General features: G+C 32.1%; 1 protein-coding gene and 1 pseudogene across 1 annotated transcript; one reads left to right on the forward strand and one right to left on the reverse strand.

The window, feature by feature from the left end:
- The first annotated feature begins 3,123 nt into the window (after nucleotides 1–3,123).
- Nucleotides 3,124–3,531, forward strand: LOC114378842 (CST complex subunit STN1-like). Its single transcript, XM_028337444.1, has one exon. It carries the CDS (start codon nucleotides 3,124–3,126, stop codon nucleotides 3,529–3,531), a length of 408 nt encoding a protein of 135 aa, XP_028193245.1.
- A 4,533-nt stretch (nucleotides 3,532–8,064) lies between these two features.
- On the reverse strand, nucleotides 8,065–13,265 carry LOC114378843 (annotated as a pseudogene).
- Nucleotides 13,266–14,533: the final 1,268 nt, after the last annotated feature.

Genomic DNA, 14,533 nt, shown 5'->3' on the forward strand with positions numbered 1-14,533 from the left:
GCATCACTTTATATGAAGTATTGGACCAACGACTCCTAGAGCCAAATATGGAAATTTCATTAGACATAGTTCGTATTGCCATAATAGCATTTTCATGCTTGAATCCCAACCCTTGTTCTCGACCAACAATGTAAACACGTGTCTCAGTGTTTTCTAACTCAACCAACTCATTTAGCCATTCCTTTACGTGAAATTTCATTGTCGTAGCTCATGAGTCAAGAGCTTGAGATATTTAGAATTGTCAACTCCGTGTAGAAAAACTTCAAATTCAAAATGCAGTTGATTTTCGTATTCATTTATTAAAGATTTTGTCCAAGTATATTTGCATGATTTGTTACATAACTACGTATTTTTTTTTACCCTTGACATAACAAACCAAGTTGAACAAAAGGAAAGACTACATATTATTGTTAAAAAAATGTTGATCGAAAAAAACTCCTCGACATACTAGTTGTCCCACAAGACATTAGACATGCATAACATTAAGTAAAACTCAACAACTTTACTTTTCTACTCAACAACTTTAGCCATGCATGGCTTCATTTCATTGTCATTGACAAAATAGAAATCAAACAAGCTACTGAATAGAGGAACCATAAAGACAAAAGAAACACAAAAATAGCAAAACAGCCCAATAACAAAAAAAAAACAACAGATAACCGATTTTGTTTGACACATGGAATAGACACACAAAGCCCATGAAGAAAACCATTCCATTTAAAATAGAAACAATACATGAAGCTTACCTCGACTCCAACAGTGACAGTGGCAGTGAGATTGGCCACGAGTGGTAGTGAGAAAGAAGAGTCACGATGTGGAGAGTTTGTGACAGAGAGGAACATGTACGTGAAGGCGCAAAACTCGGATGTTATGAACCGTGACTGAAGGAGTTGCGGTGAAGAGGATAATGCGGGGGACACTAGAGTTATGGTAGAGGCGAAGATACGCAATAGATGTGAGTCAATTAGGGTGTGGAGCCAATAATATTTTTAAAAATCAAGATCATTAACATCACTTTTCACAAAAAACCGATGTTAACGAAGTGATGTTAACATTAACATCAATTTTTTTTTAAAAAAAAAAATGATGTTAACTTATCATTTACCAACATCGGTTTGTAAAAAAAAATTGATGTTAAGGAAGTGATGTGAACATTAACATTGATTTTTATAACTTATCATTTCTCAACATCAAAAAACCGAGGTTATCGAAGTGATATTAACATCGATTTTTTAAAAATCGATGTTAACCTACTACATTAACATCGATTATTTGAAAAACTGATGTTAAGAAAGTCACGCTATTTATCATTATGCAACCGTGTTTTTTTTAAGATCGCTTTTTTTATCAAAAATCGATGTTAAATCTACATTTTCTAGTAGTGTTTTATTTGTAATTGTATTGTGCTTATGAAAATTCCTAAAAAAATTTAAGACATGATAAAGGCAAGAACTCAATGAATGACACTACTAACTTCCCCTATTGCCAAACACCAAGAAATTACCTTTCATTCCACAACATAGGCTATTTATAAGCACATAAAATTTACAATTTTACAATAAAATCCAATATAATATAATAACACATCCTAACCATCTCATCACTGTGAGTATCAACAAGAAAAGAAACTTACCAATCAATTAAGTTGGTGCTCATTTAAAGTACCCCATGTTTTGCATGGTTCTCAATTCTGACATAAAAGATTGCTAGACCATATTTAAATTTAAATAGCTAATATGTCCAAGCAATTTAAGGCGGAATATATAACCTTTAGAAAACCATTTGTTAAACTGCTCATGACTGTCAAATAAAGATGGCATGATGAAGTCAAGAAGAGCCCATAACTCAGCCATATTATTCTAAATGGGTGTACCAATCAGCAGTTGGCGATTCTGACAATTAAAACTGAGGAGTGTCTTCCATCCTATATTGTCAAATAAAAAAATTTAAAAAGGGAAATCACAAAAAAGTGTTAATAGTAATATAATTTCTTGATTAACAACACAATTAAGAAAATACATACAAAATTGTAGAAAACACAATCCTAAAGAAACGCACAATATAAAATAATTAATCTGATTTTTTTTAAAAAAAAAAACAAGGGCGGGAACAATTATCAATTAATAATAGATGTCATTCACTTATGCACCTCAAAAATAAGATTTCAGCGAACCTGGTTGCACTTTTGTTAGCCTGGGCTTCATCTAAAACCATATACTGCCATTTCACGTGACAAAAATACTGCCATTTCATCTAAATCAAGATTTCAGCTTTTCTGTGGCCAGGGAAGCTTCTTATGTCTTCCTTTTGAATACCTACGATGAACATATAAATAGTGGGATAAACAACATTGGAATGAGACCACAACAGCTAGTGATATGAACAACAACTCACCATATTTTGTCACTAATTCAGCGTTAACAACTTATGATACAAATTAAGGACACATATGAATAATAATCACTAATTAAACTCGTAATTAACAATAGAGTTTAAAATAAAGGAATATATCTTATTCAAAGAGTTTTCAGAAGTTTTCTCCTATAGCATATTCACAAACACCTTATATTTTTATTGGAAGTTTCCTCCTTACCTTACATTTTCATATGATTTTTAGCTTTTTCTTTAAGAACATGTAATGTTTTAATATTTACACACTTAAGTCACCCTCAGACATCTAAATTCTGAAGTTATATAACTAGAAGCAACACCTAACTTACTTTTGACTATTTCTTTTCCAAAATTAACTATTACTGGCATCAAATATGAAGGAAATGCTACCATTACCTATCATCCCATCGTGAGAGACAACAGGCAAGTAGTGTTATAACTTCATGCACTATTCTCGGCACATTATACCTTCCAGTAGAAAGAAGCTCCTGACCATAGTAAGGCACCAGATGAATTACATTTGTCTAAAAGAATATTATTGTTTAAATAAAAGAAGAAAATTATAAAAAAGGATTTTAAGAAGAAAAAAAATCAAAATTCTTTAACCCAAGTCACTACACATCATGCAGTTACAACTCCTCGACTTCGATCTTCTCTCTCTAAGCCAATCACCATTTCCCATCTTCAGATGTCATGACATTGTTATACTGCAAAGGAATCCCAATCTCGTTCATGGAAATAGTGGGAAGTATCATGTTGTGGAACCTGAAGCATGATCAGTTCCTCTGCTTCGCCGTGGACGATGGCACCAACTGCATCCTTTTGCTCTCGCTCAACGATGCCAATTCCTCCTCCGTCGCCTGCCGTCATCACCACGACCACGCCATGCGCTTCGCCTCACTCGTCAAGCTTGACATAGTGGCCATAGTTAAGGGCAGGCTGAGCCGCTTCAGGGGAGCAGTGCAGGTGACGATGTCCAACGTTGTTGTGGAGAGAAACCCCAACGCAGAGATCTTCCACTGCCTGAATTGCATCTTGTTGACTCATAACTATTACAATGTCTTCCCTGGCTGGGGCATTGACGGGGTCATGGGTCCAGTGCAGGTGTCAGGCAGGAGGCCGTGGCAGCAAAGAGAATAAGGAGGGAGACGAAGAATAGAGAAGGCGATGGTGATGACGACACCATTGGTGAACACAAGAATGAGAGAGAGAGAGAGATAAGTAAGAACGGACACAATAGGTTTTGTTTTGTTTGGTAGAAGGGTAGATTGAGCATCAGAGTAAGGTTGAGGAAAATAATTTCAAAGAAGGTTTTAAGAAAATCATCTTAAAACTCTCCTTGAACACTCAATTTTTAAGATGGTGTTTATAAAACCATTGTCATACATCTTCTATTATTTACGAAATAACCACGGTCTCACATTTTAAGACGGTTTTTTGAAACATTCTTAACAAGTGCGTTGTAAAAAACTACTCTTTTTAGTAATGATGTGGTATAAGACTTCATTTGGCTTGTTAATAGTAGTTTCTATGAACATGGAAAAGGAAAGGTGAGGAATCTGAGAAGGCTCATATGTCAGCAAAACATATGATGTGTCCAAAAATATAGTATTGATGTGTAATTAAGTGTATTGTTGCGAATCTTGGGAAAAATAGATTATAAATAGATCTGCAAAGAAATATTAGAAATGTATTTGATCACACTTTTCTAATAATAAAATATATAACATTGTCCATAAATACATTAGTCTTATTTTCTTATTCTTTTGTATTTAAATTGGAACATTCAATAGATCATTTTAGGGGAACAATCATAGATGCAAACACATTTGTGAGGATTTACGTCAACGCAAGATCCAAATCCTTGATATTGTTGACGACAATTGCTTTGACACCAGCTGAGGTTGCAATCATTTGGATCCAACACTGTCGAACATTGGTTCTCTATCATTGTTTCACTCGTCTTTGAAATAACTACATAATTGCCAAAACAACATTAGAAAAAACAATTTCTCATTAAAATCATATATCAGTTTAGTTTGAGATGTCTATAAAACTATACAAATTAAATTCAATTATGTAGTTTTATTTTGATTTGTGAACTAGTTTTGTAGCAAGTGGAACAAAACCCTTTAGACTAGCTAAAATCTTATTCACTCAATCTGATCGCCGAGATTATATAATGACAAAAATGGTTATATTTTTTAAGATTTTATCCTTACCTATGTAATCGTCTTTTTAACATTTCTTCTTAATCTTCTGTGATTATTGCAAGATAATATAATCAAAGGAATTTGAAATACTGATTTATATTTCACTAAAATTAATTTAGCGCTTAGTTTTAGTTTCGACACTTTTGTATTTCCAATAAGGGTTTTACCTAAAAAAAAATGATAACAAAATTGGATAATGAATGTAACCATGCAAAGATGCTTGATAAGAATTTTGGCAAGGGGTTTGGAGTGTAAAAAAATGGAAGAGATAAAATAAGAAGGGTGAGAAACAGAGATCTAATTATTAAAATATAGTAGACCAATACATAACTTTGAAAACATACAAATAAAGAAATAAATAAAAATTTGATAGGACGATTGAATTAGGGGTTAAGATACCATCTTGGAAAATCAGGAATCTAATAATTAAACCAATAGTAATTTATTTTGATATTTGCAAAATGAACGATTCACCCAAACTAAAATTTGAACGAAATTAAATAATTTAATTAGGAATATCTATTTCATTTATGGGTCAGCATGAGTTATTCTCTACGCAAAAGCTAGAGATTAATATCTTGAGATAGTGAGATTTATTGTAGTTTGATTTCTCTCAATAAATGATCTTCCATGCAATACCACACCTTGACAGAATATTTAGCTAATTGCATCAATGCCACATAAAAACAAACAACCCCAGTAGAGATAAATAAAAAGAAAATAGATAGATTGTAAGAAATTGTGAGAAATTACTAAACCTGTGAAGAAAAGGGCAAGAGCGAAAATTATTGTAAAAGAAATCTTAGTCATCTCCAAAACAATATATGTCAATAACAATAAAATTTAGCCTTGTTGTTTGTAGTGTATCATAGTTGGAAGTGAAGTCAAGCGTTTATATAAACAAAATAGTTAGTTTGAAAATAATTTCAACAATAAAGTTCCTTGTTAATTTGGCATATACATGTAAAGAGAATCTACCCAATAAGAAAAATCTTTTTGAAGTGGATTAATGATTCCATGAATGAAAAATTAACATTGTGATCCATCTCTCTTTAATGCGTTCCTTGATTCGCTAGAAAAAAAAAATCTGATTTTGTTATAAAAAATATTTCCATGTTGGCATGTTTGACCAATTTTTTTGTCTATGGGGCAAAAAAGATATACGTAATGATATTTTACTTTTTTTTTTCTTTTTGTTTCCATTATGCAATCGTGTACTCTTCAATTCAGATTTTGCTTAAGTGTAAGGTTTTCCTTTTGCATTACGAACTAGAACAAAGCATATCTTTAATTACTAGAGGAGTCCAATAGAATAGAGACATACAAAGGGGTATGTGGGTATGTGTTTGTCTTTCTCTTACTGGATCATCCATTAAATGAAGTGGATTTTTTCCTATAAATAAGGTTGGATTCATTAACATGAGGTGTGAGTCAAAAGACTTATAATATCTTAATATATAATCCTATAATTTATAATATCTTAACTATATATAGAAACTTAAATATATTATGTAGGACAAATGATTATTTTATGCTTTGAATGTGTAAACTGTTGATAATTTAATTATTGAAAGAATAAAATTTTTAATTCAGTCTTTGAATGTGTAAAAAGTGTGATAGTTTTATTTTGTCAATATGTTTGTGGAACCATTTTATCATTAAGTTATAACATTCAAAGACCAATTTGACAGTAAGTTGTATTTTTCGAAGATCAATTTAATACCAAGTTATAAACTTCAATGACCAATTTGTCATTAAGTTGTATGAGTAAGTAATTGTTTCATTTTTATACATTTACGAACTAACACTATTAGAAATAATATTTTTTTAAGTCGGTTAAATTGGATATTTTACGACGATTTTGAACCGTCGTAAAAAGTGGTGTCATAAAATGGCAAAAAAAATATAACGACGGTTCCGATAACCGTCTTAGTATATGTCTTTAGAATCTAAGATGATTATTAGAATAATCATCTTAGTATCTCATTTGTTTAGATGAGAATCTAAGACGGTTATTCGCATAATCGTCTTAAACAGTCAGGGTGCGATGCAAGGCGCTATATTATGAGAAAAATTAATAATTCAGGTTATCAAGAGCTTAGGTTCTCATGACATTGGTGCTACAATTATGTAGGATGTATTTTTTTTCGTAAGGATAAAAAATTACGTTTTAAAATTAGATAGACGAAAATAATATGAAATTTTCTAGAGGAATTAAATTTGAACATTAATCATTTTAGAAAAGTCTAAAACTTACTGTATCCAACTTTATATATATATATATATATATATATATATATATATATATATATATATATATATATATATATATATATAAATGGAGTGAAGTGAAGTGTATTATTTGAGTAAGTTTGCATAATGTCATTTAGATAAATCTTAAGGTAGTGAAATGTAATTTACTCTTTTGTTTAATTTTATTTCTATTTCTCAGTGACATATATATGCCACTTCCTACAAAAAAATTATATAAAGTTATAAAGATATTTGAGTTTAGAGAAATGCTAGTAACGTAACGTACGTACTATTGACTCACTTTTTTAAACACATTTAGTTATCAATTAACGAGTTTTTCTATCCCGCATTTTATGATTTTTAATAAATTTAACTGTTATCGATCAATTAAATGATCTTTAATATGAGTTATAAGATAGTTATTGGATCCATATGTTTAAGCTTATATTTTAAAAAATGTTTCTGATAAAAAATATTTTATATGTATTGATCTAAATTATTTAATCTTAAAATAACAGTATTTTTTTATAATTTTTTAAGAAGCAAATCATGTATGTTTCTTAAAAATCATTTTTCTTAGAAAAGTATTTTTAAATTATCTTTTTAGATTAAAAAAAAATCCTTAATTATAAAAGTTAACAAATTTATTATTCACGAACCATGTATGTTTGTTAAAAATTTATTTTTTTGGAAAATTATTTTATTTAAGTTTAAATAAAATGATTCGTTATAAAAAGTTAATAAATTCATCTTATAGGATAGTTTATGATATAGTGATAATATAAAAAAAATAATATACTTTTAGAGTACATACATCATTTCTTGGGTAAAATATGTTTAGTCACTTTGATTTGGTTAAAAATTGGCATTAGTTCTCATATTTTTACTTCGATTAATTTGACCCCGAATTTTGGAAAAATAGTGATTCTCTCATCACATACAGTTTTTACTGTAAGTAAGGATAAAAAAAAATACTGCTTTTTGAAAAAAGCCAGCTGGAATCAAATTAATTAAAATCCGAAGATTAAAATCAAGTTTTAAAAGTACATAAATGAAAACATATACGTATTCAACATATATTTTTTTATTACAATATTTTTATTTTTACACTGTCAGTACAAATCTAGGATTCAGCTGAACCAAACATTATGATGAGGACAAATCTAAAGACACTTCATCTTTGGAGGACTAAAATTGGCTGCTTACTCTAAAAGGTCAACATAGATGAATAACACACCTGTTTCAGGAAAACATGCAGCTGAGGATGTGAATCTGGGTTGACAGTGACCTCAAAAAGTGGAATGAAAATATTGTCGAGCATGTTCAGGAATGATGTCACAATTCCCATTTCTTTGTACATATTGTACAACCGTGGAAGCTGTAAGACATTTATAAGAACTACCATCAATTGCTAACACTATATAATTGGCTGAGCAAATTAAGGCAATAAATGATAAGCAGGAAAAGCTCCCCAAATTCTTATTATTTAGCCGTCCAAAATAATTTGTAGATTGGGAGGAATAATAAATTGTTGCCATATCATTATGAGAAATAAAACCAATCTGTGCCCTAAACAAATAATTAAAGAATGCCTGAATCAACCAAACGACATTCTCGCTGTACAAATCATTATTCACTATCCAACTGGCTAGTTGGTCCCACTCACTTTGCTTCCTACCATATATTGATATTCTATATTCAGCCATCTGTGAATAAATAAGGCACAGAAATAAGTTAACATCTAGATGGGATGAGCATATATAAACTACAGTCAAGAAATGGTAAATTATTGTCAACAAGTCCAAACACATTGGCCAACATAGGTTCTCATACTTATGAACATTATTGCATCATTGGGTAGTGGTAGATGTACATTGTTGGGATCAGTCTTATTTATGTTTAAGGTATGAAAATGATTGTTATGGTACAATATTGAATTCCTACAATCAAACAGTTTATGATATTTAAGTGAAAAGAGAACTCCAGCCCTAGAGAAATATTTTTCATCACGATACCCAGCCAAGAAGCACTGTCAGACTGTCTTACATCACAGACATGATAAAAAAGGACATATATGTGTGTTTACACACAAAGACTCAAGAAAGCACCTGATATTTACTGGCAGCAAGATCTGAAAACACTTGCTTAGTTAACTCACCAAGAAAACGACCTATTCAATGCAAGAAAAAAGTATTAGAACATAGAAGTAAAGATGCTAAAATATTGAAGACAGATAACAAATCATAAACACCAAATAATAATTGGAAGCCATTCATTTATAGTCTTTTCACTCTTTATGAACCCACAGGTGGCATTAGCAAATGCTTTCACAAAAGCAATATAAAAGTTCTTCCAAGGATGACCATGGCTGTTTGAAATTCAAATTTCAAACCTTGATAAATATATACTACTCCTTAGAAGAGAGGATTTTATTTATACTGCACTGGATTTCCTAAATAAATTGATGATATAATACTGCATAACAAGCATTGAGATGCATCCACCTAAAAGATTGTATATACAACAATCAATAAATTAGTGCAATACAGGATTCTACAATATTGACATAGGCTTCAAGAAAGCCCTCCAACTTTGGGTCATAAGCAAAAATACCCAACTACGCCAACACAACTTCTGCACTACCAAAATGCACAAACCAGTGTATATTGACCCACTCAGGCATGTGCAGAAAACTTCCCTGCATTGAATGAGTGCTTTCAGGTGTTTAGGGAGTCATATTGATAGGTTTAAAAGCACGCTGAGTTTCTGCACATGATCCATAGTTTGGATGATGTTAATCTGTGATAGAAAAACCTCATTTGAAACTTTTAAGTAGATTTTATTAAGTAAAAATACTGCACAAAACCATGGGATATTTCAGCCACTTTGAATTTGATTAAAGTAAACACAGGTGATAGGACTGATATACCCAAAAAAAAATGTTACCTTGAATGAGATTATCCTGCTTAAGAAATATCTCCCTGAGCCTACTTTGACCGCAAGGATTGTATTTAAGATTGAACTTATCAAAGCCATGAAAAGTACTCTTGTCTGCGTGAACGTCCAAAAGGTCAACATTGAGGTCATATATGTTAAAAAAGGACATCACAGGATTAATTCCTAAAACATACAGCTACCGAATTATAACTATAATAATTACAAAAGCTCATTACCCAGACAAATCTAAACTCTTGAAAACCTCTTCCAATGTTAGATATGTCCCATCTCAAAATATTACAACCTGAGAATGTTAAAAGTATATACAGTGCACATCAGCTTCGTAAAATATATAATTCACATGTATCAGAGATTAAAAAATAACATAATTCATCATGCTACATACTTCTGCAAGGGATGACAATAAGCCAATCATTTCAGGCATATCAATAACATTTCATAATCCATCAAGCTAATAGATACACTAAATTATATTAATATATTATTACATTAAATACTCACAAGAAAATGCACAAATTTATATTTACACTCTTAAAAAAAATCCAATTTGTGCTCTATCACTTATGTCATACAGTTCATCTGAGAGGGGAAAAAAAGGGGGCTACTGCAGAGTATGTTACATCACAGCAAGATCCAGAATATCACCTCATCAGGCTCTTTTCTCAGCTTTGACTTTATGAACCTTAAAAGATGTTTCTGATTCATGCATGCTGAGTGGTGGACATGAGTATCAACTTTTCTAACATTATAGAAGTCTCGATGTGGAGCACTCTTCTGAGCAAGAAATTCTCTATCCGCATTTAGCATCAAATGAAGATTGAATTTCTGAAAAATACAGAAATTGTCAAACAACAATTGATTCTTGTATGTAATTAAAATACAAGCATAGGCTGCAGTTTGTTTCAGTAAATTAGAGATGTACTTGTTCTAGAAGATTGAGCCTATGATGGCATAAAGTTCTTATATTCCCTGCTGCTATGACTCGAAGTAAGTGATGAAGATCAGTGAAAAATGTAGTTGCATCAGCTACAGGAAAAAGCTCTTCTTTTTCTGCAAGTAATAGACAAGCATGCATAAGATCCCACCTTGAGTGGTGATAAAATTACCAAGTTTGTCAATAACAAATTCCTGTTACTTACCATCTCTATCTGGATATACACGAATAACCCCATCTTGCATTTCAAAATAATGCTGTAGCACAAGAGAAATACAACTAATTTAATCACAGCATATAACATAGGGAGATCCAAGTTTTCAATGGTGGGAGAAAAAAACTCACATCAGACTTTCCTTCAGGAATGTATAAAAATGGATCTGGGTTAGGCTTGGGTGTGCTGGGGTCGGATATAACTTCTTTATCCCATGGAGCAACAGCTTCTCTAAAAACATATCTTTTTCTCATTTCAAGGCATTCTTGCAGAAACACATAAGCTTCAACTTCATCAGGTGACAGAGCCTCTAAACAAAAAATATAACAATTATAGTTTACTATAAATTTTCCAGATATGCAAATATTGTAATCTAACAAGTGTTTAAAGGAGGGGGATTCTATACATCCCATGAAAAAACCCATTCAAAGCAATTTCTTTGCACTCAAGAGAATGAGGAAGAGTAACATGTCAGATTTCATACCAAGAGGAGTTTGTTGGATCAAGTGGCCTCGGAATAATTAAGAATGAGGGGTTGAATTAATTATGAACGTGTCTTTACTAATTAAAAAAATTATCCTTCTTAATATTACTAGATTCAATTAGGTTTTACAACTAAGTTATGAAAAAGTAAAGAACAGTAATAATAACTTAGACAAAAATAAAGCGAAAGTAAAAAGTGCACAACGGAAAAGTAAAGAGTATATGAAAGAAGAAGACAAACACAAGATTTATACTGGTTCGGCCACAACCCGTGTCTACGTCCAGTCCCCAAGCAACCACCGGTTCTTGAGATTTCTAATAACCTTGTAAAATCCTTTACAAACAAAGATCCACAAGGGATGTACCCTCCCTTGTTCTCTTTGAACAACCAAGTGAATGTACGCTTCACTTGAACTGATCCACAAGAGATGTACCCTCTCTTGTTCTTAGTATCACAACCCAAGTAGATGTATGCTCTACTTGAACCACAAAGGATGTACGCTCCAATGTGTTAAGACAAAAAATTTTTAGGCGGTTAGTCCCTTGAATCTTTGTAAGGGGAAACAAAAGATATCTCAGGCGGTTAGTTCTTTGAAATCTTCTGTAAGAAACAGAAGATACCTCAGGTGGTTAATCCTTTGAAATCTTTTGTCAAGAGGGAGAAGGGAAGAAACAAAAGAATTCTCACGTGGTTAGTCCTTTGAATCTTTTGACAAGAGAAAAGGAATGAAGAAAAAGAATAGCACAAGTTTTCGGTCAATGAACTTTTCATGAAAGAGAAAGTATTAAACAAAATTTTTTAGAAAGATGAAGAGAAATGAATGAAAGAAATCTTGTTATGCATGGAAGGAATCAATATTTGAAATTCGTGCCATGGTCACATATTTATAATCATTTGATGATTCAAGTTAAAGTTTGTGACTCTTGACAATTTCTTTAAAACTAGTCTCTTTAAGAGTTGTGAATTTTGTGAAAAACTAGTCACTTTAAAAGTTGTGACTCTTTTTGAAAACTAGTCACTTAAAGGTTGTGACTTTCAAAAAATCTTCAGAAACAAGTCATCTTAAGAATTGTGACTTTTGGTAATTTATTTTTCAAAACAAGTCACAAGTAATCGATTACCATCATAGTGTAGTCGATTACACATCAATAGATGTGACTTTTCATGTTTAAATTTGAAAATCATTTTGGAACATTGTAAACCATTTGAAAACATTTTGAAAACCAAACTGGTCACTAGTAATCGATTACTGCCAACTGGTAATCAATTACTAGAGAGTAATCACTCTGGTAACTTAGAAAATTTGAAAAAATTCTTTTGTAAAACAAAACTGTGCTATTTGGTTTTTGAAAAAATCTTTTAATACTTATCCTATATGAAGTCTTGACTTGTTGCTTCTTGATTTCTTCTCTTGAATCTTGAATCTTTGATTGGATTCTTTATGCTTGATCTTGAAGTCTTGAATCAATTACTTGGGCTTTTGGCATCATAAAAAATTGCTTGGTTCATCATCATGAAGCTTGCGTCTACAGAGCTATTCTCAATCTTGTGTAGTTTCATGCTTTGGATCTTTCCTCAGAATGTCATCTGCTATTGGATCAGGCTGCAAACCATCCCGTCGAACCCGCCAGAGATCGTCGTGACGTCCGACAGTGACGTGGAGCCCCGGCGGTATCCACCGTTGCGACGCTTCCTGGAGCTGCCCCGACCCTTCTTTGCATGCGTCGGTGGAAATTCAGCATTGAAGTTGTCGGTGCCAGCCTCCCTCTTGACCATACACATGAACTCCAACAGCTTTCTCTCTTTAACTAAAATCATTTGTGCCTTCACGAAAACAAATGAGCTGCAGGAGTTTGAAAAGTAAAAGCCATTCAAAACCCTTGTTTCATAACTTGTTCATGGTACTAAATTAAAACCTGAATACACAGAGGCTTTCATCACATTACCTGTATCACGACCTAAGACGTATGAAAAGCACTAACATAGACAATCGATGCCTCCTGAGCTTGCAAACGGGTATGAGGGAGACAATGTTTGAGGGGGTTAGAATGTTTCTATGAGACTGTGAGGTTTACAGAGACAAACCTAGCGAAGACTCGTAAGACAACGGAGGAGAGGGAGGAGAAAGAAAGAACACGTTCTTCCTGGGCTAGGGTAGAAATTGAAAAGGATATACAAAGACGATCATTAGTAAAACCCGTCGTTGTCTTAGTTCCTCGTAATTACAATATTGCCACCGAAGGACATTCTAAGACGGTTGTCTACAACCGCCTTAGAATGTGCAACGTTAAATACAAAAGTTATTCCATTTATTACAAAATTGCCACCGCTCCATATTCTAAGACGGTTATTGACAATTGTCTTAGAACACACGTCGTAGAAAACCGCTTTTGTAGTAGTGTAAATTGTCACCAGTTTACCCTTTCAGAGACCAAAATGGTCTTTTATCTTATTTTGTATCAATCAAACATGTATATTTTTTATAATCATCATAATTAAGGCCTTCAACTTTCCAGTGGAACCCCGAGGTATCCCTACAACATTGACCCTTAGGGCTGGCTATGGGACTATTCTTTAGTTTAGGGCTTAGTCGCACTTAAATTAAAGCTCCACACCTCTTCCTAGATGTGTTGTCAATTGAGCTAAACTAAAACAATATGTAACTTCTAAAATATAAAATAAAATATATATGATTACATTAATTTTGGATATTGTAGGGACTCACCGAATCGGAACTAGAATCCACCTATTTCTAAATAAATAATGATTTCAAACAAACTAATGAAAATATTAAGGAAATAATGGGGGGAGGGGGGTTGTGCATGTGTTTTAAAATAAGGATGATTATCTCTTAAACTCGAAATGTAGTTTTTGTAAATGAGTTTTGAGACTCAAATAGTAAAACACACTTTAAAAACTTAGGATAAATCATCTGTAGTGCAGAATGTGAAGTGTGTAACACCTTGTTTTTCGTAAAATATATTAAAAACTATTTTAATTAAAAATATATAGAATTTTAGAAAAGTAATGAGGTTTTTGTAATTAAATAAATAAGAAGAAATAGTTTTATTAATTAAAATTATTAT

The sequence above is a fragment of the Glycine soja genome, chromosome 12 (assembly GCF_004193775.1).
Source record: "Glycine soja cultivar W05 chromosome 12, ASM419377v2, whole genome shotgun sequence".
Lineage (NCBI taxonomy): Eukaryota > Viridiplantae > Streptophyta > Magnoliopsida > Fabales > Fabaceae > Glycine > Glycine soja.